Genomic DNA, 23,847 nt, shown 5'->3' on the forward strand with positions numbered 1-23,847 from the left:
ATGATATAGGCGTTTTTCTTTTTTCTTTTGTCATTTGTGTGGTCATCCAAACCTATTGACCATTATTTGTGTTTTAAGAGGATAATTCACTAAATTACAAGATCAGTATTTGTTACCTTCTCCCTGGTTCTGACAGTCTCATTGTGCATGGCATTGACACTCTTCAGAGTAAAGAGAACAAATAGACCTTATTTTGTAATATGGGGGAACTTCCTTTTTAATTTTAAAAACATGTTGTTTTTGACTATACAAACAAACACCTTTTTGTACAGAACATGGTTGTCTGGGTTCTAATACAACTGAGCCTCCTTTAAATATTAATGACAAGGATGAATACTAATGAGTTCTGTAGAACCATATTCCATCCCTTGATCTCCTCTGCGGAGGCCGGCAAGATGAGGAGTTAATATGCAGCAGCGACAGTGAGGCGTCAATCAAATCAATAGGCCAATCGGAGTGTTTGCCCTCCTCGTGTATTCGCCCAAGGCATTTCCTCTCAACGGCTCTTATGAATTACAATGAATGTCCCAACCTGTTTATCATTTAAGGATGCTCTACTGTCTATGTGTTGTTGGGAACACTAGTCAAATGGCTCCCCATTTGTGAAAATAGTTTTGACCAGTCTGGTGGTATAGCCACAAATTTTTCCACTTTTGGAGAACCAACCACTGTGTGAGCTCGAAGTTTATACATGATATTAGATATTTTTACGCCATATTGAATAGCGTTCAACCACCAATTAACAGTTTCCCTTGTGAATGTCAAGGTGTTGGATGTTGTCCTACTGTATCTGTACTGCAGAATTGAATTCTCCAGACAGGGCATTGCTGTTTCCCTAGTTTGACCGTGTTAGTTGGAATTGGATAATGGTGAGAAAGTATAATGTCTGTCTGTGCATGAGGCCACAATTATCAGGTGGGTTGCATGCTGTGGAGTTCTGTCCAGAGGTCTTTTATTACCCCTCACACTGATGCACTGCTAGGACCCTATCTAAAATTCATGCGTCTGAGGTTTCCCCTAGCTCTTAAAATGTCACTGGTGCGGGCATGACGAGGGGAAGGTGCCACGATCCACTGTGACAGGGCGGAGTGACATGGAGGTGCCTGACAGCACGCATCACAGCCGGGGCAGCTTGCGCCCTTGGCAGATGTCAACACTGTGTCGCTACGGTGTCCTGGAGTGTGTTTTTTGGTGACATGGTCTCGTTGTGTCACCAATGACATTAGACACTCACCAAGCGAAACGCAAACACACACATTAGGTGGGCGAATAACACATTAACATGTCACTGTGCCCGACATTCAGTACCTCGTTAAATGTGCTGTTCTGCTTCAATCTCAAATGTGAAACTGATTCCCAGACGTTTTTCAAACCAGCCCAACTAATATAAGGTTTTCAGAGCTAGCACAGCTGATGTTGCCTAGAAACAGTTGTCTGGGCCATGTGATCTCATTGGCTGACCCTGCTTTAGAGACACCCTGTGCAGAATTCAAAGAAGTGATTTAGATACTATTTAATATGCCCTTTTTCTGCTGGCTCCAATTTGTTCTGTTCTGCGCAGTTTGATTTCTTAATGACGTCTAGGCCAAATGTTCCTTTTCTTTTGAGCGGCAGGGCTTTATTTTGATATTTTTTCTTTGTCTTCTCCATGTACAGTCAATTCGTTTGTAGCTAAAGGATGTCCAGGTCTTTGTACCGTATCAATTCCGAATGCAATTATTTTAGCAGTAGTTCTCTTTACAGCAAACATGTTATACATATACTGCATGTAATGGGGGGCCTTGTTCAATTTGTTTGAACAAGGCCCTAGCCCCAAAAACTGGATCACATTAGTGTTTTGACTTCGATGGAACTCGGATGTACTGTGTTGTCTGTCATAAGTTCCCGGCAAGAGAAGACAAATGGGGTCTTTTTATAAAGGCTCTGACAACTTTTGCAAACAGCCAATAGCAACACCTGGTCTGCATGATAACCAAGCGGGTGTCTTCAGGGCCCTTGACCGTACTGGACAGGAATTTGACTTGTATTTTTGTTTTATGTATCCAGAATGCATTTAATAAAGGATTCAACATTTTAAGTTATTAGATTGTTTTTTTTACCTGATGTTATTTATTTTTTTGCATGAGCATGTAAATGTGAAGCCCTATATACACTGCTCAAAAAAGTTTAAACAACACACAATCATCACAGTATTAACACCAAGTCAATGTCATCTGTTTTGGTGCAAATGAAAGTGACAACAGGTGCACTGGAGAGGCAACGGCAAGACAACCCCCAAAAATGGAATGGTTTTGCTGATGGTGGCCATAGACAATTTTTCTCTCCTTATCCTTCCTGACTGACTCTTCTCTAGTTTCTTGTTCACTTTGGTGACAGCTAATGGGGATCCTTTTTACAATAAACAATAAACCCCTTCACTTGCTGCACATTCTTTTGTGTTTTAGACTTAATTCATAATTGATTATTTACTTTTTTTGCTTTCAATCCCCACACAATAAGGACATGTGTGCGAATTTATTGAAAATGGAAAGCATTAATATATCATAGCCTAGTCTGAATGGTTGACAGGCTCAACCGAACAAAAACTAAAAATGTATGCTGGACGATTTGCCAACAAACCAAATAAATGTTGGCAATTTATAAAATGTTTTCGGTCAATACCCGTTGTAACTTAAAATCAATGACAGGTCCTTAATTGATATTATTAGTCCAGCTCGTTTGCTGGACTAGAGGCTGCCAGGAGTTGTGGCAGCGGTGCGTACCTGTCATCTCATTTCCTAGTGCCCCCACTTCTCCAGGTCTCTTTGTTTTTCTTAGGCTGAAAGAAAACATCCTACTCATAAGAGAACTCTCGACTGCCCATCCTGGACTGGTTTTCAGGGCTGAGAAACAAGCATAATTAGGGAACAGGTGCAAGCTATTGTTCTCTGTCCGTACTCCAGATTGGGGTTGCATCCAGACTGTATTTGCCTGCGGGGTCAGGTAGCCCAAACACTAACAATTTGTATTCAGATCATTTGCCACGATACTCAAAATGTAACCTAGTTTCATCCTGTACAATGTAAACCCTAACGTATTTCTTACTCAAATGTTTCTACTAAGTGTAACTCAGTTAGATAGATGTTCCCAATAACCCTTCTACTAAAGTTTAAAATGAAAATGTTCCCAGCATGCTCTGCTTCAAGTTGATATTTAGGAAACATTTTATTATCCTTTTGTTGCATGTACTTTGACTGATTAATTCATCTTAGCTTCACAAACATCAAACACATACATTTGTCTAAAGTAATCCAATCATTTAGTCAAACATATATTTTGCACCCACTACTAAAATGATTGTAACAATTTCATAAAATATCCGTCTTTGTGTCAGGCATTCTGGTTCCAATAAGAATTATGCATTCCTTTGCAAGCCAATGCCTTGTAGATAGCTTTGCAAAACTCTGCTGTAGTTCCCCGGATTTCCAGAAATCTTAGCAGAAGTGTTGATGTTTATTTAGAAAATCTGGGAATTTCTTTAAAGTTATGTATGATTTTTAAACATGATTTTCTAGCCACTGTGCTAGGATTTCAATCTGACACTTCACAGCATATTTAGACGGCATCTGAAATGAACAGTCCATGAGCTCGTGGTGGGGGGCTTACAAGACTTCAAAATAAGGATTTATGAATATGTTAAGTATTCACAGTTTAATATTTTATAACTGTTGGCAAGGAATTGACAAACAGAATAAATGTGTTCAATAACCATGTCTCAGGCATTAACAAATACAGTCATGGGTGGTGGCTCTTGAGTTCATTTAAAGGGCAATGCATATTGGGAAATAATGTTCATCTATATTTTTATGTACAGTGAACTTCCAATAAATTGTAATTTTTATTAGTTGACTTAAATTTTTTGATGTAATCAGTTTCCACAAAGCATTTATCAATCAGACAATTACGGTAGAGTGGCTAGATGGAAGACACTCCTGATTATAAGCCATATGACATGCCGCCTGAAGGACTCTGAGAGCATGAGGAAAAAGATTATCTGGTCTGATGAGACCAAAATCGAAGGCTGAATTCCAGGTTCTACAGGTGAAAACACTTGCTGTGAGGATACTTCTCAGCTGCAGGGACTGATAGTCGGGTCAGGATTGTGTGAGGTATGAAGAGAGCAAAATACAGAGAGGAAAACCTCATTCACAGCGCACAGGACCCGACCAAGAAGTATACGGCCAAGACAATGCTGGAATGACTTCCTGACTATTCTAGCAATGTCTGCTGCTGCTGCAAAATAGAGCGTGCATTCCAAAACAGCCTGTAATTGATGCTGTAACATTTGAAAAGGGATCAGATTTGGGCAAGTGGATATAACAGCTAGTGGAGCTTGCATGGTTAGGTGAGGCAAGGTATGTTGGCAATGTAGGAGCTGACTTGCTGAAGTACTAGATTTGTTTCTTTTTTTGGTAATATGGTGAATATTGCGACTGTCAAGGTTATTATTGGGAAATGACGTCTGCACCTGCAATAAATTATGAAATAACATTTTACAACAACGTGGCTTTTCTGTCCAAGATAGCTCTAACATAGCTTTCTAATTAGGGATGCACAGATAAATCGTAATTGTATTTTCTGATTGTAGGCAAACACTGCTGGTTTTACCCCTCTTCTTATCAAGGGTTTGATTTAGTCCAACAGTTTAGTGCAATTAATCTGTTCGTTTAACAATTGGGTTGAACCAAAAAAAACAGGACTGGAGTGTTGGTTTGCATTTACTTTTGTAAATATTGGAGTAGAACAAAATTACTTTTTTGGTTTGAATTAGTAAAACTTAGTGAATGAGGCATGTGCAAGTTAAACTCTTTGATTTAAATGTCCAAAAATACATCTCGGCTTCAGATTGGCCCTGTACAGTTACGATTGCTGGAGGTGAAGCTGAGGCTAGGTCTGTACTAGGTATGGGCATTAGGCCATATTTTACTATACGAATAGTACAAGAACAAGTATTTGATACACTGCCGATTTTGCAGGTGTTCCCACTTACAAAGCATGAATAATTTTTATCATAAGTACACTTCAACTGTGAGTGACGGAATCTAAAACAAAAATCAAGAAAATCACATTGTATACATTTTTAAGTAATTAATTTGCATTTTATTATAAGTATTTGATACATCAGAAAAGCAGAACTTAATATTTGGTACAGAAACCTTTGTTTGCAATTACAGAGATCATACGTTTCCTGTAGTTCATGACCAGGTTTTCACACACTGCAGCAGAGATTTTGGCTCCCTCCAAAGATTTTCTATTGGGTTCAGGTCTGGAGACTGGCTAAGCCACTCCAGGACCTTGAGATGCTTCTTACGGAGCCACTCCTTAGTTGCCCTGGCTTTGTGTTTCGGGTCGTTGTCATGCTGGAAGACTCAGCATCTTCAATGCTCTTTCTGAGGGAAGGAAGTTGTTGGCCAAGATCTTGCGATACATGGCCCCATCCATCCTCCCCTCAATACGGTGCAGTCGTCCTGTCCCCTTTCCAGAAAAGCATCCCCAAAGAATGATGTTTCCACTTCCATGCTTCATGGTTGGGATGGTGTTCTTGGGGTTGTACTCATCCTTCTTCTTCTTCCAAACATAGCGAGTGGTGTTTAGACCAAAAAGCTCTATTTTTGTCTCATCAGACCACATGACCTTTTCCCATTCCTCCTCTGGATCATCCAGACGATCATTGGCAAACTTCAGACGGGCCTGGACATGCGCTGGCTTGAGCAGGGAGACCTTGCGTGCGCTGCAGGATTTTAATCCATGACGGCGTAGTGTGTTACTAATGGTTTTCTTTGAGTCTGTGGTCCCAGCTCTCTTCAGGTCATTGACCAGGTCCTGCCGTGTAGTTCTGGGCTGATCCCTCACCTTCCTCATGATCATTGATGCCCCACGAGGTGAGATCTTGCATGGAGCCCCAGACCAAGGGAGATTGACCGTCATCTTTAACTTCTTCCATTTTCTAATAATTGCGCCATTAGTTGTTGCCTTCTCACCAAGCTGCTTGCCTATTGTCCTGTAGCCCATCCCAGCCTTGTGCAGGTCTACAATTTCATCCCTGATGTACATAGCTCTCTGGTTTTGGCCATTGTGGAGAGGTTGGAGTCTGTTTGATTGAGTGTGTGGACAGGTGTCTTTTATACAGGTAATGAGTTCAAACAGGTGCAGTTAATACAGGTAATGAGTGGAGAACAGGAGGGCTTCTTAAAGAAAAACGAACAGGTCTGTGAGAGCCTGGAATTCTTACTGGTTGGTAATTCTTACTGGTTAGTGTGTTTTTTCTGGATTTTTTGTTTTTGTTTTAGATTCCGTCTCTCACAGTTGAAGTGTACCTATGATAGAAATTACAGACCTCTACATGCTTTTTAAGTAGGGAAAATCTGCAAAATCGTCAGTGTATCAAATAGTTGTTCTCCCCACTCTGTCGTTATTCGAATAGTATTCGGTTAACCGAAATACATGTTTTTTTTTTTTTTAAAAACGACCGATGCTACATGAGCGCTACTATATAACGCGCGAAGGACAGGGTGTTGTTCTCATGTTACATTGGCTCAATGATCGTTCGTGTGACAAAAAAGCGACTGCGTGTATGGAAGGAGCCGTGTGGTTGACACGCAAAACTACCGAACTAGAAGACAATATTAATCAACACACAACATTGAGATTACTGGATGGAAGAGTCTAGAGAAACTAGTTAGCTAAGCTAGCTGTACTTTACGTAGCGTTGTGGTCAAATATTTTTTCCTGAGGTAACATTAATTTTGTAAATAATATTCCATCTTCCCTTAAATTAGTTGACTTTCCTCCACTTGCTAACAGTACGCTAAGAAGTATATGTTGCGTCATTCTGACTGACTGGGTCTGACTACTACCGCTTTGATTGAGGAGCATTAACAACAAACACGTGTGAAGGTGCGCATTTATAAAAACGACTTAAAATACTTTTTTAAATGTCATGGTATATTGTCATATGTAAACATTTCAAATTGGAATTTTAGAAGTATTTAGAAATATTACATTCAAGTCTGTTTATTTCAACCAAAAAATAGATATACATAAAGAAAGGGGGGTTAATTGAATACACACAAGTATTTGAATACTAAATACATTTCGGGTTTTCGAATATTCGACTATCCGTGCCCATCCCTAGTCTGTACCCAGCGAGAAACCTCTTCAGTCAGCCCCTCTGTGCTGGGGGAAAATGTAACAGCGTCACCGGAGAAGGCCAGACTCGCCGTGACAGGAAGCACTGGGGTCATCTGACCTTGACCGCTGTGTCACCATTGAAAGCATATCCTGGGATGCTCCCTAAGGATCAGGCTGTAAGCAGAAAATGGCTTGCAAGAAAAACCCACAGATATTTATTTCATCACACGTGTGGTGCAAACTTGTGTTCATTTGTCTTTTCTGCTGCAGTTCCAACGCTATATGCAATTTCATTGCCTTTCCCTTGCCTGTCCATAACAGTCCATACATTTTAATGAGCCGTTACGTAAACCAGTGCACACGTTTATTTTCTTCACTCATGGAGACGAGAGAAGGGAGTTTGAACGTGAAACGAACGACAGGCTCCAAAATATTGAGTGCCGAGGAGAGAGAAAAGAAGAGATTGAGGGAGAGAAAAAAAATAGTTTCTGGTTTTTAATGAGGCCCGGAGCTTCCATCATTAAGCCAGCAGTCACAACAAAGTGACTTTGTTCTCTCTCTCTTCCAAAAGCGTATCCCAGTGTGCACGATGACGTGCGCGTTTATAGATGTTGAGACCCGAGCCGGAGATCAAGGTCAACCCACATCACCGCTGTCAGGTCCACTAACCCCAGGGGGCATTATAAGAAAAAGAATAATAATAATGTGAGACCAGCACCCAATCAGCAAGTCACCCGGGCGGCCCTGATGTCTGTCCCACCAGGGCAAATTGAGGGCGAGGGAGCGCTTCATGGGCCGTCGTTTCTCGTAAAAAACAATAAACATGCCCTGCTTCTCCCTCTGAAGAAGCATCGGGTCGCTCGATAGCTCTTTCTGAAAGAAACACGCTGACAAGGCATCAATGCTTGCGTGTGCTGATTGAGAGGGCCAAGTTTGGATGGACGGCACGCATTCCTTATTGACAGAGGTGTTAAAACAACTAACAATAAACCAACTGCGGCTTTCCACTCCAAGGACTTTCCACTACTACTCTGTCATTGAGATTATTATTATTATTGAAACATTTTTGTTTAAGACAGAATTTTATATGCTTTATTGGCATTTTGTGCTTTATTGGACAGTGGTGAAAGATAGAGGGCAGGATTTTGCCAGAAGAGTAATAGTTAGGATTTGAACCCACTTTGCAGCGGTACATGTACATCAGAGGCAGTGGATTAGACTGCTGGAACACAGATCCCCGACATTATGTCATATATGAGATGTGTATATGTGTTTGAGTGCTACCCTTAAGGAGACAGTGCTGAAATCTAAAATATATTTGCTTTCAAGTGCATGGCATTCACCCGCCTATGAATAACTAGGTTTAGAATTCAAATGTTTGGCAAGTATTCCACTCTGTGATTATGTTTGAACATCTCACGCCTCATTTATTCTGAGAAGCATGGTCCTTGTCTGGAAGGTGTGGAACTGAATGTTAGAACTGTTAGCGTTGTTGCTTGACCGCTGTAGACTACAAATAATGCAAATAATGCATAGATTCAAATAATGCTAAACAAAAAACCTTGGAGCTATCAACGCTAACATGTCTGTTAGCAATGTAATGCAAAGTGGGATGCTTGTTTGGCCATTTCTAGATCTTCCCTGCTTGAGTGTTTTGGTTCAGTATTATTTCAAGTGTGTGTTTCTGCGTGTCTAAGTTATTTTATGGCAATTGATGTAATGTAAAACATTAAAGGAACGGAAGGTTGTGTTTTGGTCCTGTACCATGTTTTATTGTGGGGACACAAAATGTATTTGTGCGGATATATTTACCTGTATGTGTTAATTCACTCGCGTATTTGTCTCCTGTCACGTCCGCCATCTCCACAGGGGAGGACTTTGCAGTGGTGCAGCAGGAAATCGTCATGATGAAGGACTGCAAGCACTCCAACATTGTGGCCTACTTTGGGAGTTACTTAAGGTACTGCAGCTCGAGGCCTATTACCAAGTCTCCCTCATCTGCTACCACTCATACCCTTCACTCTACCCTCACTCAGTCACTTTCCAGACACTTTCAGATGCCTTTTAATACCTTTTCTGGACTAACATTTCTCCTTTTTTCTATTATAAAACTTTTGTTGAACTTCTAACTCTTAACCTAACCTTAACTCCTAACCACCTTAAACTCATATCTAACCCTAACCTCAAAGCCTAAATGTAGCCCATTAGCCAACAAAAGCATTTTGAAATGTCGTAATTTTTTACCGTGGTTCATGTTTTCTTGTAATGTCATTATGTTTTGATAAATTTTGGCGCTAAATTAATAGGAGAAAAAAGTTAATGTACAACCACACACACACAAACACACACACACACAGCACACTCTCACAGGCTCTACAGTCAAGTTACGGTCAGAGCTGCCCAATTTAGCCACTCCAAAGCTTGCCAGCTAACAATGTGGCTAATTGCTAGCTCCGGGGCAGGGCCTTGCATTAAAGCGCTCAACCAGGGGAGGTGAAGGAGGTGGAGGTTGGCCATTTTGAGGAAGTTGCCAGAGAATTATTGTCCCCAATTAGTGGAACCTTAGCACGCTGTGTCACGACCTAGAAAAGACTCCCTCCTCATATCCCTCTCTGTGTCTATCATCCATCTCTCTCTTCAGTCCCCCCACATTCCGGACGGTTATTTTCAGTCTATTTCAAGAGGTACGGTATCGATTGTACTTTAATCTTTTTCCTCCCACCCTTTACAGGAGAGATAAGCTATGGATATGTATGGAATATTGTGGGGGAGGTTCTTTACAAGACATATATCATGGTAAGCATACCCAACAATACACTCACACAAACACACTTGAAAATGACAGCTAGCTCAATATTGGCTCGATACGGGCCAAATTCAGTACGCTTTGTTTAGTGGCTTTCAGCTTATACTCCAACCAGGGGTTCTTCTACAAAAAGTGAGTCCCAAATGACACTAGACTGTCTGTATAGTGCACTACATTTGACCAAAGCCCTCCCGAGTGGATACGGAATAGGGTGTCTTTTAGTCTGCATCATATACAATATAAGCAGACAGACTGTTAACAGATTACTCATTTAGCTTTCATTTCTTTTTCTTGTTTGGGCCATTAAAGCTCTGGTCTTTAGAGCGGCTGTCTCAAGCAGCTGTTGACACACACACTCACACACAAACAGTCAGCGGTGTTGATTTTGCTTCAAATGTTGCTGTTGGTTCTGTCGGCTGCAAATCCTCTCATTAGGCAGATAAAACACCAGCGAATGCCTTGCAAACTTCTCTGTTGCTCCGCCAGGCACCCCTCCCACGTAACGGTTACCCGCTGTCATGAAACGTTGTTCACAATGTCCCCAATTTTGGGCCACACCTACACCCCAAGAGTATATAGAACGCCACCAAAACAGAAGTTTGTTGCGTTGTGACACTTTTCCTTCGAAATATGCAGTGGCTCTGTTGTTTTGCTACTGTATATTTACAGTACACTGCCACTTGGAAAGTATTTAGACCCACAATCTCCACATTGTTTTCTTAAAGGCTTTGTTTTACAAGTAATAAATTATATTTTTGGTTTTGTCTTCAATATACACATACAGTACCTCATTCATATTATTTTTATTTGTGCCAATTTATTGCAAAATAAAATCATAAATGTCTCATGTTCAATAGTATTCATGTCATAACACTCCAAATTGAGCTCAGATGTATCCTGTCCTTTGATCAGCCTTGAGATTACTGTAGAAATTGATTGGATTCCACCTTTGGCAAATTCAGTTGATTGACTCAATAATGTCAAGTTTGCTTTATGGTTGGTATGAGGTTATTCTGTTTAAATGCAGTGTTTTTTCAAAGAATGGCATCTGGCATTGTCGCCAAAAAGGTCCACTGCTAACTCGTGTCCAGAGCACAATATTACAGTAGTTGATTGTGACAAGAGAGGGCTTCAGATTCCTTGATGTCATACTGTGGTTCTTAGAGGCTTCTATAAGAATATTTAAGCCAGATCTTGGGTTGAATTTGGTGGTACATCCTATCCTATGTAGATTAACTGTGGTCATGTTTGTAGATAATCCATAAGTGAAATTATGTACTTGAAATTGTGTGGTTATTGCTTTGTAACTCCTCCCAGAAGTCACTCCTGCGTTGCCTTGGCTGTGTGCTTAAGGTTGTTGTTATGTCTGAAGGTGAACCTTTATCTCACTCTGAGAACCTGATCCATAGTGCTCAGGACTTCATCTAGGATCCATCTCTACACTTTGCTAAATGTATCTTTCCCTTGATCCTGACTAAAACATCCCCACAGCATTATGCTGCAACCACCATGCTTCACAGTAGGGATGGTATAGGCCAGTGAGTGGTGAGTGGTTCCTAGTTTTCTCCAGAAGTGACATTTGGCCTTCAGGCCAAAGTGTTTCATCTTGGTTTCATCATACCAGAAAATCTTGTTTTTTTCAGTGCCTTCTAGAAAACTCCAAGTAGGCAGTTCTGTGCCTACTTTTTTTTATACATCTGCCAAAAAAGCTAAAGGCCCTTTTTCTTTTTGTAATTGTCATTATAAAGGCTTTCACCTAACAAAATATGGAAAGAGTAATGGCGTCCGAATACTTTGTGGATGCACTGTATTTAACCTGCTTTAAGTTGGCCTCCCACCCAACACAAAACAGGCAAAATAGGCTTAATCGTTTGTGCTGGTTTGTGATGTAAAATGCTTCATTTGTACTCCTATCATGAGGTCACTCAGCCCCATAACATGCCCCAAATTCACCCGAAATAGTCTTGTTCCTTTGTGCTTTGTTTATGGAGGTTGGTGCCATTAAAAGTTTGGTTTGTGCTGCTGTGGCGTTTTATTTATCAGACACGCTGGGCTGCGTTTGTGTAGCAAATACAGTGTATTCTGTATGTATGGAATACTATTTATATATACACCGATGAGCCAAAACAGTATGACTACTCATAGGTGAAACGAATAACGTTGATCATCACCTAACAATCGCACATGCCAAGGTCTGAAGAAAGGTTGCCTGGTTCGCTGAGTTGTTTTGTTTTAAATCATGTGGACGGCCGTGTGTGTACACTGTTTACTTGGGGAAGTGATGGCACCAGGATGCACTGTGAGAAGACGACAAGCCGGTGGAGGGAGTGTGATGCCCTGGGCAATGTTTTGCTGGGAAACCCTGGCTCCAGACATTCATTTGTATGTCAGTTTGACACGTGCCAACAACCTAAACATTGTTGCAGATCAGGTACACTGCTTCATGGCAGTGGTATTCCCTGATAACAATGGCCTCTTTCAGGAAGAGAATGCCCCCTGCCACACTGCACACATTGTTCGGGAATGGTTTCAGGAAGACACTGTTTTGGCCGCACATGTCGGACCAACAGAAAATTAGGCCTGGGGTCGTAATCTTTTGGCTCCTCAGTGTATATGGCATATTCCTGCTTTATGGACAAAGACTGTGGTGCGATAAAGAGGTGTTTTTGTTGAAATAGCAGTGGGCCAGATTGACAAACCTGCTGCAGCAGTACATGCACCCCAGAAGCAGTAGCTTAGACCACACCACCACCGTAGTCCCTAGTAGAGGGCAGTTTGTGATTGGTTATCAATGTTTCATCGTTTGAGAGAAATACGGAAAATCACTTAAATGAATCCTGATAACTTCTATGTGAAATAATTTCTTTTTTGAGGTGATCATTAACTGTGAACAAAGAACCATAATGATCAACAAGCCCTTACTACGAGCCATCTGCTTCATATGAAAGCAAAGCCAGTCGTCCTTCCAACAAAGACTATTTCTGAAAGGATATCTATCATATAATCCTGAAGGGGATGGAGAGAAGAATGATATATTACTGACCTCTTCTGGGAGAGATTGTTAAAAGGACCATGTTCTACATATGCAGGAGCAAAACATGTCAGAAACCTATTATTATTGTGGATGACACAACCTTAAATGTTGCCTGCTTAAATGTTCAACCCCCACACACTTATACTTGGTGTGGTGCAACTTTCGCTGCAATAATAGCATGAATATTTGAGCTAAGTATGTACACATTGTCAGATTGATTATTGCCCATTCTTCTTGGGAGATTTCCTCAAGGTTGTTCACGTTGGTTGCAAGGTTGCTTGCGGACCGCAATTTGCATACTGTGCCAGCAGTTCTCCATTGAATTGATATCTGGCCTGGACCATCTTAGGACACCTGGGCCACTTTAGGGCATTTACCCTTTTGTTACAGAGCCACTTTAACAACGGTCAAGGAACCATTTCTATAAAAGCTTCAACCACATCTCTTCTTCTTTTTCAGTGACAGGGCCTCTAACAGAATCACAAATAGCCTATGTGTCCCGGGAAACGCTTCAGGTATGTCCGTCCATTGTCTTCTATTCTTCTGATTTGTCTTTTATCTCAGAGTATTGCATTTTTAACTGTTTCTTACATTTGATTCAACCCACCCACTTGAAATGAGATTGAAAACAACCATTAACATTAGCAATTTGGTAGGGCTCTTCAGGTCAAAATGCACTAAATGGGAATTGTTTTGAGGGCTTTGGATTTTTTTTTTATGGCCAGGTATATCATCTGATAAGGTTGGTTTCCTGACACAAGAACAAGCAAGTTCATCAGAACATATAATAAACATATATTCCGAAATTCTCGTCTGTCTTAACAAAACTACTTTACAAATGTAAATCCAAATGTAAAAAGAGCGCTTGAAACTGGAACTAGCCAGACTACTTGCTTGGTAAAGAATCCCAATTGTCTGCATAACATTTTTCGTTGTGGCCTATTTTGCATTCTATTGTATAAAAAATGGGACACCATTGAAGTACACAATGTTATTTGTGAAAATGTGAATGGACTGTAGTCTTATTTCTCTCCACAGGGTCTCTACTATCTACACAACAAAGGGAAAATGCACAGAGATATTAAGGTAGGACTGAGGGAAATGGTGTTCCCTAGCAGACATTCTAAATGGCTTTCAAAGTGTGCAATAGAACAGAGTCCTGTTACGTCTGTTCTCTAACGTTAGACAAAAACAAATCACACTCTTAGAACCATCCGGATTTATAGTTTGAATAAGTAAAGGCATGGGCACATAGGTGCTTTATTTACCCACATATACGAGAGCAATTAGCACTTTGTTCCAATCAGATTAATCGTCAGATCTGATTGTCATGTTCACATTAGGGATGTGCATTGAATACGATTTTACTGTCCAAATAGTATGTGTTATTATTCAAATAGTATTAAGTTAAAAATAATATGTTCTTAAAATCTACCGATACAACATTGTGTGAACGAGTGGGTGTAGTTTCCATAAACAGCATAATGGCCGTTCGTGTGACAAAAGAGTGAGCGTGCATATGGAGAAAGCAGTGTGGTAGACGGGTGTTATTAGGCCTGGGTGTCCGGGGCTGTATCCCCAGATGTTCCCTGGATCTCAAATTATTTCTATATATTTTTTTACTAGATAAATAATCAATAAAATTGCCTCCTGATATATTCATCTATAATTCCGATCAAGCATTTAAGCCCTCAAAAAAGGGCGGGGCTAAACCCCAAATATATTGTAGAAATGCCTCTGGTGGTAGACACGCACAGCTCAGCTACAGAACTAGAAGACAATATTTATCTACGCATAACATTGAGTTTATTGGATGGAGGAGTCGGAACAAGCTACTTAGCTAAGATAGCCAGCTTTATAATATTTATTTAACTTCTCAACCGCCTTTGATTCTGCAGAATAACTTTTTGTAGTGTTTTGTGCCCAAATTTGTTTTCCATAGGTAACATTAATATAGTTAATGTATTCCATCTTCCCTTGAATTAGTTAACTTTCATCCAGTCTCTAACAGTAGGCTATGCAGTACATATCGCTTTCTGGCTGACTTTTCCACGCCACACTACTATCGCTTTAATTGACGATGGTTAACAAACGTGTGAAGGAGCGCGTGTTGTAAAAACAATGCGGAAAATTCAATATTTTTTAAATGTCATGGTATATCACCATATGTAAAAATTTGACTTTTAATAGTCATTTAATATTCAGGTCTATATATAATCAACCCCAAAAAAGACATACAGGCTATGTAAAAGAAAAATTGGGGGCAAAATTTAATACACACATAAGTACTCGAATATCGTTTTTGGGTTGGGTCAGAGCATGCATCTAGCGACTAGCGATTCATCAAGACGAAACATTACGCGTTAGACGCTAATTGTGGGTGGTCATCAATACACAACATGTGGTGTGTTAGCGATCTGAGGTAAGACTAGGTCCAACTGGTGGCAATGTCAAAAATCGCCACTGTGTGCCACAGCCTTATAGTGCAGAGAAAAGCCGGATCTGCACCCACTCATTTAAGAGCACTTGCCTTCTTTCGAGGAAATCTTTTTCTATAAGCTTGTGCAGAATAGCACTACACACACAAAGACCAACGCCACCATCACTCTGATGTTTACTGTCAGATTTACAGTAGTTAAGTGGGCTTAGTTTAGTCTGGAATTGCTTGGCATCAGACATGCAACTGCGATTATAAAGAAAAACATTTAAGACAGTAATGGCTAACATTATAATCCCCAACAAGTCACCCCAGGCTCTTTCCATTTGGCAGTTCCCTTGTGAAGTTCCCTTTTGATAAATGGCCTTGTTAATGGACTGCTGCATAAATGAAACCGCACTGAATATACAAGTTAGAAATTTGCTACATTATCGGAGGTGAAAAGTGTCCAAACTTACTGCGGGGTTAAGCATATACATGCAAATATCTTAACTCTTAATATTTACCAGTTTGCTTTTACTCAACATGATCTGCAAATCCATGGTGATGTTTTGATCTTTCATCTTCATTAAGGGAGCAAACATACTTTTGACAGACAACGGGTACGTTAAACTAGGTAAGGACTGTTTCTATTTCCATTTTAGGAATTTAGGAGGCTCTAGCACAACAAGAGATACCATATCATTCAAAAATGTGTGGTCACTTAGAAATGTACTTGTTTTTGAAATAAAAGCAATTTTTTTGTCTATTAAAATAACGTTAAATTGATTAGAATTAAAGTGTTGACATTGTTGTAGTTGGAAATGGCTGATTTTCAAAGGAATATGACTATTGTAGCTGGAAACTGATTTTTAAAAGCTGATTTTTAAAATAGTATCTACAGAGGCCCATTATCAGCAACCATCAGTCCTGTGTTTCAATGGCATGCTGTGTTTGCCAATTCAAGAGTATCCTTTTAAAAGGCTATGTGATCATTAATAAATCATTTTGCAATTATGTTAGCACAGTTGAAAACTATTGTGCTGATTAAAGGAGCAATAAAACGTGTCCTCAATAATGGGCCTCTGTAGATAATCTTTTAAAAATCAGCTGTTTCCCGCTACAATAGTCATTTACAACATTAACAATGTCTACACTGTATTTCTGATCAATTTGATGTTATTTTAATGGACAGAAAATGTGCTTTTCTTTTGAAAACATGGACATTTCTAATTGACGCCAAACTTTTTAACGGTAGTGTATGTCACCAGGTTGTGTGTCAGGGTCGAACCAGCGAACTGTGTGTTGTGTTGTCATGTGTGTTTTTGTCACAACTGTACCTTTCAGGAATTATGTTCATATGGAACTATTTGTAAATCGTGATTATGTTCTGTATGAACATAAATCGGTGCAATAACGTTCGCTATCAACATATCCCTGTCATTGGTCCTTATTATGTTACTATTATGTTGTTCCTTAACTGGTCGCTATTGTGTTGGTCCTTAATGTAGTCGATTCAGAATGGAAAAACACCTCATTACAGTTAATGTTAACAAAAACACCTGTCTGTATAACACCATTTCCTAACCAAAAATTGCTTGCCTCTTGCTGGAAATGAACTTGCAACCACCATACTCAAAGTCGTTTGTGGAAACGGCCACCATTCCCAAACTATTAATGTGTTTATAACTGCCCCTGGCGGCCAGTTTCTAATGGTAGGGAAATGGCACTTCTCATATGTTGCCACTGAATGTAATCGCAAGTTATTATGGACCAATAGCACTGGGATATGTTTCTATTGAATGTAATAGCACTGCTGATATGTTCATATTGAATGATGTTACATTTTCCTAAATACTTACATATGTACGTAATTCCTGCTATGCTGTGTTGGTTTTTCAATATGTGGAATCTTGGCATTTTGATAAGTGTATGAATATATAAAGACTCTTCGCCAAGCAATGATTGAGAGTGTGTTTGTGTCTGTGTGTGTCTCAATATGATGAATCACGGCAATTTGGCGTGTGTGTGAAGATATTATGACTTTTTACCAAGCAATGATTGACAAGCTGTTAATTGTGCCTGGCTGTTTATATCACCTTCTGCTTTCACATTCAATGTGTATGTGTATGCTTGTGTGTGGGTGCGTGCTTTCACATTCAATGTGTCCAGTAGGCTAAATCAAGTACGTGAGATGCATGCACAGCCTGGATAGTGATTTGAATAATAACAACTCTTAAGCATTTTATAATGTATTCCTTTCCATGTTATCAGCACCAGTTAACTGAAATGCATAATAACTACAATTCCTTGCATGTTTTTTTTTTATTGATTTCTTTGTTATGCATAAATGTTAATTTATTACAGCAGGATTTGGCAATAATTGTTGAACATTAATTGGACATTGCCTGTATTAATCATAAAATCATAAATCAGTGAATTTTGTTTTTTGCAATTTGCAATTTATCGAATATGACATGATTGTTTCTCTAACATAATTATTCATTTACTAATCCTTTATTGATTAGTAAGGAAGTGTTAAAAAGGTAGAAGTAGTTATGCTTATATTTGAAGACATCAAGCAGCCTTCTTAGGTGTATTACCTGTCGGTCTCCCTGTTTGTCTCCTTTTTATATGTCTATCTCTCTGTCTTTCTGAATGTTTCTTTGTGCCCCTTTGTCTCTTTGTTTTCTTTTTATGTTTTTTTATCAGCGGACTTTGGCGTCTCAGCCCAAATCACAATGACCATTGCCAAGAGAAAATCCTTCATCGGCACACCTTACTGGTAATGTTCCTTGATCAATTTCCTCTTGTGTCTTTCTCTTAATACTTGAGTCTGGTGGATCCATCCATAAATCTATCATCCACCATTTTATGAAACCAATTTCAAGTCTTGCACTCATATTGCTGGACCATCCCAGGTCACACATTCTTATTATACTGTTTTATGGTGTGGTGGTATTTTCATGTAGTCCAGTGTAATACATGTTTATACCCTATGCAAAAGTGCATTCTGGTTACAGTATATACATTTCAATCATGATAATTGCAATAATACTGTCCATTTTAATGAACCAGGTGGTTCAAATTCTGAATGGTTATTGGCTGAAAGTAATGGTATATGGGAATGCATAGTGTCGGAATAACATCACTTTCTACTGTTCTAATAGTGCTGGTAACCCTTTTATAATAGAAATGAGTCATTTTAGGGTGGTTATAAAGCTGAGGAGGCAGGACACATGTGCAGGGAGAATGGAGGACATTTCATTGAAGAATCAGAATGTAACAAAACAAACACTAGACAACTAGATTAAACAGAACAACGTTACATATAGCGTAAACCAAACAAAAACCAGTAAGACACACTAGGAGAAAATAGGAACTTAAATAGGGACAGTTATTAGGGAAACAGGTGAGGGCAATAAACAACAAAACAGGTGTCCGTGATCCCAATGAGTAAGAGAGGATCTCTGCCCTGCCAGGACTTGATAAAGGCTAAGTGTTATAAGGCACTGAATAAAGGGAATATTTATGTACATGAGAGAGTTCACTTCTTTATTTTCAATAAATTGCCATGTTTAAGAAAAATAATCCCTGCCATTATGAGTTATTACATGTGGATTGAAAATAAGTTTAATCGATGTAAAATGAACCCCATAAAACAACAAAATGTGGAGAATTTAAAGGGGTGTGAATACTTTCCAAACCCATTGTAAGTGACAATAAGGCTTAATGATACTTTGCTATTTACATTTTGTTCACATGATGTGTGGTTATTCAGTGTAAGTTTGAATTTTGACTGAGACTGCTAGCAAATATTTCAGATTCAAAGTCATCAGTTAAGTGAGGATGTGACACAGAAATATTCTCCCAGACACAAGCCCATCGGTTAACACGGGAACCCCTCCCCATTACAGCGATAGCTGAAATGTTTTGTCTTATCTGTCACAAAAGTTTTAAGAAATTTAGCAATTTCCCTAATGGTACAAATGTGGCAAAGGCCAACAGATAATAAGTGGACAAGACTCTACTGTTGTAGACTCCGGATAATAGGTAGGCTGTGTTACATGTTTTAAAGGCACTAGAATGTTTAGCTCATTTGTTCTCATTCAGGCAGCACATTCAGTATTCATTCCTGATATTTAACTAACACACAGGTGTGTGACAATTGTAATCCATAATCAAAATTGTAATATAACAGTTAGCTAGATTCTATCAATATCCTGCAGCCCTAATATTTAGGCTACTTATTTCATCATGCGCATGTTGAGGTCGCCATGGGCAACTACAGTGTTTTAGCAGACTGATAACTCAAATGTAAAGGCTAATATAGCTGCCAAAATTAACACTGGTGCCTTTTAGCAGCTACATTTTGCGATCCCAAGCATTCGCAGTCAACAGTTATTCATAGAGTAAAGAGCGTAGGGGTCCTGGTTTAGAATACCTAGTAGTACCCAGAAGTTTTAGGAAAAGTTAATTTGACTGAGCCTTCTCCCTATGTGCAGGATGGCACCCGAGGTGGCAGCCGTGGAGAGAAAAGGCGGGTACAACCACCTGTGTGACATCTGGGCTGTAGGAATAACCGCCATCGAGCTGGCAGAGCTCCAGCCCCCCATGTTCGACCTACACCCTATGAGGTTAGTGTTTAGACACGTTTGGTCAGACCAGAGTTCTTGGTTTGTCTTTTTTTTTTTTCTCATCAGGATTGACCTGCACTTTTTTGGTTTTATCATTTATAAAATGTTTGACATAAAGTAATGACTGAGAAAGATTGCAGGTTAGTATGTCTGGGTATATGTGTGAAAGCAAGTATATCCTCAAATGCACATCACCTCTTTCTCCTTCTGTCAGAGCTCTGTTTTTGATGACCAAAAGTAACTTCCAACCGCCCAAGTTGAAGGACAAGCTGAAGTGGTAAGTAGCTTGTTGCCTGCAAAAGTAAATATGTGTTGGAAGTTATTCAGTGACTTACAGTAGCTACTGCCTACAAGTTTTTACTGTCCCCCCTTGGGAATCAAACCCACAACCCTGGCGTTGGATGTGTCATGCTCCTACTAACTGTACTACAGACCCTAGCTAGTTGTATCTCGCTACTTGAAAACACAAACCTACCCCTTCCCAGCTGGATGGTGAAAGAGAAGTAATGCAATATAAATGGATCAAATCAAAATGCTGCTAAAATATTAACAGTCTGCAGCACTCTCTGTCACAGGAGCCGCAGATGTGTTGTCATTGTCATTGGACTCAGAGCAAGGCTTGTTTTGTGTGGAGGGGTTGAAGGGTTGACTGCCTAACTAGATTTGCACATAATAGCTGTCAGGTTTCATCCAAAAGAGATTAGATTTTTATTAGCATATAAATGGAATATTTATTGGTATTGTATAAGTATAACACTTTAAATATTTTTCTTTTTTTTCTTTTCAGGACAAGTAACTTTCACCATTTTGTAAAAATATCTTTGACAAAAAATCCAAAGAAAAGGCCCTCTGCGGACAAATTGTTGCAGGTAAGATGATCCGAGTTACGTTCCGTCTATAGTATTTCAATGGAGTCCTTGTGAAGATGAAATGATTTGAAGAAAACCCAAAAAGCAATTCCAAATGTTAAAGATAATATAAAGTCTGTGGAACTTTATAAAAAATTATTCCTGCGTAGAATGGTGCTGGTACAGTAACAACTCTTAAGCTGCCTTAAGACAGGACACCCGTAAAGGAACTTTTCCCTGGCTAATTGTTATGTTGACCAAAGTCATCAGATCAAATCAGATCTCATTCCGTGCTTATCTCATTGGTCAAAAGAACCATTAGTTGGGGGGACAAAAAATTGATTATGTTGCCTGTGTCTAATGACAGCTTGATGCACTCATTACCCTGAGGCTTGTGCCCTCAACTCAACATTGGCTAATTAACTTTGACTGTGTATTAAAAACCCACATGTTTAATTGTTATAAAATGACCTCTTATATGATGTTTATCCAATCTGTTACAGATGGGTGGTGTAAATGGCATCCAGTTCCCTATATTTATGCCCTACTTTTGACCATGGGACACCAGTTAAATGTAGAGATATTAGGGACACACTAAATGTCTGTCTAGTCTAATATGTCGTCTGTATCAGATTGAATAGTGCCCCCGAATGGAGTTTCCTACAAGTGGATAGATAGTGTTTTCCTATCTCATATTAGATAAACCTTTTGTCTATGCCAGATCCTATTTTAGTGGTACTTGGCTCAAGAGGGGACAACAAATGCTGTTATTAGTTGGACAGGGAAATCAATGTTATACATTTTTGCTTTTCTTTATTTAATCTGGCCAATAGTATCCTGTAGACAGTTGGCTATATGACCAGTATATTCAGTATATACACAACTGATCCAGTTGTTTTCTGATTCTGTTGAACACTGTTTAATCACTAAGGACATTAATGCATACCTGGAATTGTACTTTTGTCCTTGCACATACTGTTTAAGTGAGTCAAAATGCTCATTTACATTGTGTTCGCTTAACCACAGTGTCTTTCACCTAAATCGAGGGCCCCATGCTTTGAACAATGTAATAATATTTTTGGAATTATAATAATACAATTGAAATAAAAAAATATAGCCTGGTCACAAAATTATTTGTGATGTTTTGCTGACACTTATTGTCACTGATGGGGCTGATGTCCATAACAGTTGGCGGGATGGCACGGACATACACTGGACCAGGCTATCACATGGTATGAGCTCCTCATCGTTGTCCCCTGATTTTTCACCCCAGCACCCTTTTGTCTCACAACCCCTGAGTCGCACGCTGGCCATAGAGCTCCTGGACAAGGCCAGCAACCCGGACCACTCCTCCTACAACGACCACTTAGACGATGAGCCAGAGGAGCCAGAGGAGGTACGTCACGGCCGCAGACTCCGATAGTGCATGCCTTACTCCGACCTGCTATCGTGGCATCTGACTTTTCCATACAGAGTTGGCAAGATGGCAGAAAGAGTCCGCAAACCAACCCCTGGGGTCAAAATGAGTTGAATTCCATTTTTGCTTATGTTGTAACGTGTTTTTCCTCCTGAACCCCAGCAATAACTATTACATATCGAGTTCGATCTTAGTAACTGTAGGTAACCAGTCCATATCTAAGTATGTATCTTAGTGTGTACGTGTATGTGCAATAAGAACAAAACACAACGCTGGTCAATAAGCAAATGTTCAAACTATATTACAGGACAAAGCCTACAGCCAATAAGTTCCTCTACTCCCACCCAATGTCCTCTCCCCAATGTCCACTCTAACACAATGCTGATGAAGTCCAACTTCATTACGCGTCTTTGCCAGCCTAAATAAAACACTGGCGTGGCAAACAAAAATAAAAAAGGAAATATGAAAGTCAAAACGATCTCACCCCGGGGTAAGTAAACCTTCGGCTGGGGCAAATATCTGAATCCGTGGAGGAGCAGACCTTCTTAAGGTAGAGCCAATCCGTCGATCGGTGATGTATCTGTGTGGAAGGCAAAGCAGAACGTCCCCTCTGGTCTTCTCCCTAAACATAAAACCGAACATCTCTATTTCCCTTTACCTGTCCCCTCCCCATCCCCATAATTCCCATGTCTTAAAGTGACAGCGGACTCCATCAGCACACCTAAGGCCAATCTACCCCACAACCCTATACACCTTTTAACTTAGTCTGGTGGTATTAGATGTGATATGGTCTTTGTTTTAAGACCCTTTTGACTATTTGGCAATAGACCTTGCCTGTGTCAGATATGTAGACATGTGTCTAACTGTTGTTACAATATGTAAAAGAATAGAATAGATGCTTTTGTCATTTTGTCCAAGATACATAACACTGGACTTTTGTAGGTCATTATGTTCCATAAATTCATTATTTAGAATGTTTTATCCTTTTGTCCTTAACTGCTCCATGTTAAAGATTCCAATCTAAGATTTGCCTCCCTCTAACCCTAATCTTAAAGTCCTTATAAGTTTCAAGTCAAGTCACAGTACTAAAGAGATGAACACACACACACACTGTCCTCTGTTTCTGACGTGCGCTCGGTGCGAAGCTCGATTTCAAAATCAAATATTTTTCTCCTCCGCGGTACAATTTTTTGGGGGGACGAAGCGGAGGGATCTTGAATCAGCCTGAAGGGGTTGTATTCGCTATAACAACCGCCTCGCTATACCTTATCCTGCGCATTACATGGCTACCTACCAAATAAATCTATAATTTGACACAAAATATTGATTTCAAAAGGAATTTATTGATTTAAAAACGATTGTATTGCTTCCTCTAAAGAAAAGAGTCCGCTCCATCTCTGGTTAGAATCCTGCTGCGTCCACAGCAACGCGCTGTTTTTCATGGCAACGGTCTGTTAAGAAATAACACGCATTCTGCACTGGAATTCAGCCAATCCATGTAATAAAGGTTAATAATAAC

At 39.7% G+C, this 23,847-nt stretch overlaps 1 protein-coding gene across 2 annotated transcripts in view; it reads left to right on the forward strand.

Annotated features, from left to right (window-relative positions):
- Positions 1-23,847, forward strand: part of LOC105026822 (mitogen-activated protein kinase kinase kinase kinase 3) — a 105,148-nt gene that overhangs the window by 42,691 nt on the left and 38,610 nt on the right. For both annotated transcript variants that reach the window (XM_010898561.5, XM_010898560.5), the window contains exons 3-12: positions 9,040-9,130; positions 9,902-9,966; positions 13,470-13,525; positions 14,049-14,096; positions 16,021-16,063; positions 18,139-18,211; positions 19,932-20,063; positions 20,278-20,340; positions 20,851-20,932; positions 22,185-22,307. In XM_010898561.5, coding sequence (XP_010896863.1) covers positions 9,040-9,130; positions 9,902-9,966; positions 13,470-13,525; positions 14,049-14,096; positions 16,021-16,063; positions 18,139-18,211; positions 19,932-20,063; positions 20,278-20,340; positions 20,851-20,932; positions 22,185-22,307 — 776 coding nt within the window. The remainder of the gene's footprint in view (positions 1-9,039; positions 9,131-9,901; positions 9,967-13,469; positions 13,526-14,048; positions 14,097-16,020; positions 16,064-18,138; positions 18,212-19,931; positions 20,064-20,277; positions 20,341-20,850; positions 20,933-22,184; positions 22,308-23,847) is intronic.

This window comes from Esox lucius, chromosome 9 (genome assembly GCF_011004845.1).
Source record: "Esox lucius isolate fEsoLuc1 chromosome 9, fEsoLuc1.pri, whole genome shotgun sequence".
Lineage (NCBI taxonomy): Eukaryota > Metazoa > Chordata > Actinopteri > Esociformes > Esocidae > Esox > Esox lucius.